The 4,165-nt window shown below is 50.3% G+C and overlaps 1 protein-coding gene across 1 annotated transcript; it reads right to left on the reverse strand.

Moving 5' to 3' along the window:
- Positions 1–784: 784 nt before the first annotated feature.
- CH25H (cholesterol 25-hydroxylase) lies at positions 785–3,662 on the reverse strand. The gene has a single exon (XM_075533880.1). The coding sequence runs from the start codon at positions 3,581–3,583 to the stop codon at positions 2,831–2,833; it is 753 nt and encodes a 250-aa protein (XP_075389995.1). The 5' UTR covers positions 3,584–3,662; the 3' UTR covers positions 785–2,830.
- Between the last annotated feature and the right edge of the window lie 503 nt (positions 3,663–4,165).

Consider the following 4,165-nt stretch of genomic DNA (forward strand, 5'->3'; position numbering starts at 1 on the left):
CACTTTCTACAACATACTTTGTGTTCAACATTAGCATTTCATGTCCCATAGTTTAAACCATGAGCAAAGGATGCTCAATAATCCCTGTGATAGTTGTCATTATACTTCTGTTCTAGTCATAAACTAAAGAGTCTCTGCCAACTAGTGGTAGGCCAGGCTTCTCCAGCACTGTACTGTGGTTTCAGAAACCCAGAGTGGGCAGTTCTACTCTGTCCTATACGGCTGCCACGAGCCATCATCAGCTTGGTATCAGTGAGTTTGCTTTGTTTTGTTGGTTGGTTTATATGGCAAGCTGTGCTTCTGCTTCAAAGAACTTTATTTGTTGTAGATATCAGTCTATAGAATAAATCTTTTCACATGAAAACAAATTATTTAAAAGCCACGTTATGAAAAAGATGATGACAATCTAAAACTGAATGATCGGGTATTAAAATCACAGCTGAGAACATGCCTGGTCTCTCTGAAGAACACAGCTGCTTCTTTTTGTGGAAAAGCAGATGGTTAAAGGCAGGCGCTTTGTTGCCAGCTGGTCTGCCTCAAGTCACCTCCTTTGTCCCTAAGGAGAAGGTAAACTTAAACAAACCTCTTAACTTGGCTCTGTCTAATCCCCCTGCCAACTGTATTATCATTGTCTGCCCTGTAGGTTAGTGGAGGATAGAGAAGTCGCGACTCATGTGGTCTTTGTAGCAGGGATTCCTACATTGTAAGTGTTCTTGCAAGGTTTTTTATTCAACTATGGAAAGAAAGACCCTACAATTGTTAAGTCAGTGTTTTCAAGTGGGTATTGATGACAGGTGAAGCACAGTGGGTTTGGGTTAACATCATAAACAAGGCCCATGTCTCATCTTCCCAGGCAGAACCCTCCGGCTCTGCAGACAAGCATCAGTCACAGAGAAGGGAGAGAATGGACTCCAGGGATTTGACGACAGAAATGCTCTACTTAGCACAGATTAGAGTTGGTCACCTGGAGAGTTTTTCTCCTCTTTCCCATTATGTCCTCCTTTCCTTGATTAAATACAGGTTCAGGTCCATAGATTTGATTCTCAAGCATCTGATTATAGCCAATTATTTGGTCAGCCTCTCTAGAGCAGCAGTTCTCAACCTGTGGGTCTCAAACCCTTTTGGAGTTGAATATCCCTTTCACAGGAGTCATCTGATTCATAACAGTAGCAAAAATTACAGTTGTGAAGTAGCAACAAAATAATTTTATGGTTGGGGGTCAGCACAACATGAGGAACTGTATTAAAGGGTCGCGGCATTAGGAAGGTTGAGGACCACTGGTCTAAATTGTCCTAACTTCTAACTTTACACAATATAAAGGATTATTCAATAGTTAACATGAAAACAATTAGGCAGCGGCCATTCAGAGTGCATGAGTCAGTAATGGAAACATTAACAGGCACGGGACATCTATGGGAACGTCTTGGACATGATTTTTCCCTTAAGATGAGGAGGCAGGATCCAAGACCAAATTTCACTGTGTCTACCTCTTGTTACCTTTTCTGAGGCAGGTAACCTCTGATTTTGCATTCATGTTTTCACTGACAAAATTAAATATACAAAAACTCCCTGATTGCTGAGCCACTGAATCGGCTGCACATTTGCATTAACCCCGGTGGCATAGTGGTTACAGGTAGGAATGCAGGCTACAAGATCAGCAGTTTGAAACCACCAATTGCTTCCTGGGAGGACGGTAAGGCTTCTTCCTCCCAAAAAGAGCATCCGTCTCGGGGACCCACAGCGGCTGTTCCATCCTGTGCGAATAGGATCGCTGAGAGTCAGAATGGACTCGAGGGCAGTAAGTTTGGCTTCTTGGTTGCAGAAGGTTGGCTTCCTGAAAGGACAGCCCGACTCAGAAGCCCTTTTTGTATCTATCAGCCCCTCCAAGGTGCCTGTTCTGTGGAGCAAGGTGTGTCTCTAATCATATTCATCACACACACCAAATAATCAAACGGTTGTTCCGTGTTCCCCTCTCTATCTGCTGCCTGTGCAGCTGCAAACATTCCGAACAATCATGTTTGCCCCAGAAATGCTTATTGGGATTCCCTGAGTGAAATCTTGAGAACAGAAAAACAAAAACAAAACAAAAAACCCAAACAGATCTCTCTTCCAGCCTCCTTCTCTCCTACAAACAAAACAAGCAACTACCTAGACGCATCACGGTCTGGCTGATCTAGGCTCTCAGACTCAGGGGCGACATGACCGCCCAGCTCCCCCTTACCACCTCTTTAGTTTTTGCCAAAATGCCAAACAAACAAAAGCCAGTGGTTGCTTTGTTTTCATTTTTCTTTTTTTCAAGTACAAATATAAATACACATTTCTGTGAGAGGGGAGAAGGTTCCAGTCCTGCGTCCAGCACATTTCCAGCAGGAACGTGGTTCAGGGTGTACCCAGTCCGAGCTCCAAACTCTTGTGACAGACTCGCGTTCTCGAAGCCTTGCTGGGGGACACTTCCAACAAAGGAGATGCCTTGATCTACAAGCAAATCCTTTCAGAGCCGATGTAAACATGTCAGTGAGGATTGCATAATCTACAACCAGGAATTAAGGTTAGCGAAGGGAGCCAGAAGTGCACATCAGGAATACATCTGCATCCATACACATCCTCTATAAATTACTTTTATCAACTTACAAAAATAATACATCTGATTTTTATCTACACCAGTTGCCATCAGTTAATAAGTTACTTGCTTTCAAAAATAGACCTCTTAAGGCTCAGGTGTGATTCTCTGATTCAAGTGTGACCTGCACAGCAGTCCTAGGTCGGAGGGGCACCTGCCGCAGTCCCACCTCAAGCTGGGCTGGGGGTGCCAATCACTTGGCAGGGGAGCCTACCGCAGCGTCCCCAGGAGACGGTCCCAGTGTGTGAAGTAGGGCGAGAAGTTGCAGGTGAACTGGGAGTGATGCAGGTCGTGGTGCACCACGCCCCCATACCACCCGAAAGGCACCAGTCTGTGCGTGGACCAGGGGAAGTCGTAGCCTGAGTGGTCCTCCACGGACAGCCAGATGTTGACCACGTGGAACACCAGCGCGGTGAGAGGGTGGCACTGGAGCAGCATGAGGTTGACCATGTCGAAGAAGCTCAAGGAGAAGAGCTCCCAGACACTCATGTACTGCGTGGCCAGGGCGAAGGAGGGCGAGTGCTGGTGGTGCACCTTGTGGAAGGTGCGATAGAGCCAGGGCACCCTGTGGTGCAGCAGGTGCCACGCGAAGAACTCGGCGTCGAAGAGCAGCAGACAGAGCACGACGTGGCCCACCAGCTCCAGCAGCCCGGGAGCATCCTCGGGCAGGGCGGCCGGACTGCGCAGCCAGTACAGCAGGGTGGTGGGGAACACGAACACAGCGTGTTGGTAGAGCGTCTGCCGCAGGCAGGGCAGCAGCTGCCGGGCGGACGGCGAGAAGTCCGGGTGGATCTTGTAGCGCCGCAGCACGGGCACCCAGGGGCACAGCGCGTCCAGCGCCACGAAGGGCAGGCAGAAGCCCACGTACGTGGTGATGGCGAAGATGACCGGGAAGAAGGCCGACTGCGTGAGGGTCCTCACGGGGTCCCAGATGAACTGCAGCACCAGCTGGCCCGAGCTCATGGTGAGGGAGGCCGAGCTGGCGACTGCGGGACCCGGCGTCCTGGGGTGGCGCCTGGGTCCTTTTGGAGGCGCGGGGCCCCACCCCCAAGTGAGTCAGCCTCCCGCCCCTCCCCTTCCCGGCCACGCGGAGGGTCGAGAGAGCCGGGTCAGACACTCGAAATCCATCATCTGCAGTGACGCCCAGGTTGCTGGCCCGGGGACCTGGCTCTGCTTTGGCACTTACTTGGTGACGTTTCCGAAGCCTGTCTTTTTGGGGGTTTTTAATTTTGCTTTTTCCTCTGCTGCCTTTCATTGCCATGCAGGACAAATCCACAGAGGATTGAGTGCACAGGTTTGGGGGCGGGGTGAGTTTTTTGACGCGACCCACGGATCATCACCACCCCGTCAAGAGGAGGGGACTTCCCGTCACCCCCTCCCCTCCAGAAGGGATCCTCCTCCCCCCGCCCCCCATCCCCTACCTCTGCAACCCAGGCGGCCGGCGTCTGGTTGTTTTGAAATGTGTGCAGCTAAGGGCCTGGATGTGCGTCCCTGAAGACGCACCCCACCCCCACCCCCTCCCGTGATGGGTTTCCCTTTTAGAAA

Source organism: Tenrec ecaudatus, chromosome 16, assembly GCF_050624435.1.
Source record: "Tenrec ecaudatus isolate mTenEca1 chromosome 16, mTenEca1.hap1, whole genome shotgun sequence".
Classification (NCBI taxonomy): Eukaryota; Metazoa; Chordata; class Mammalia; order Afrosoricida; family Tenrecidae; genus Tenrec; species Tenrec ecaudatus.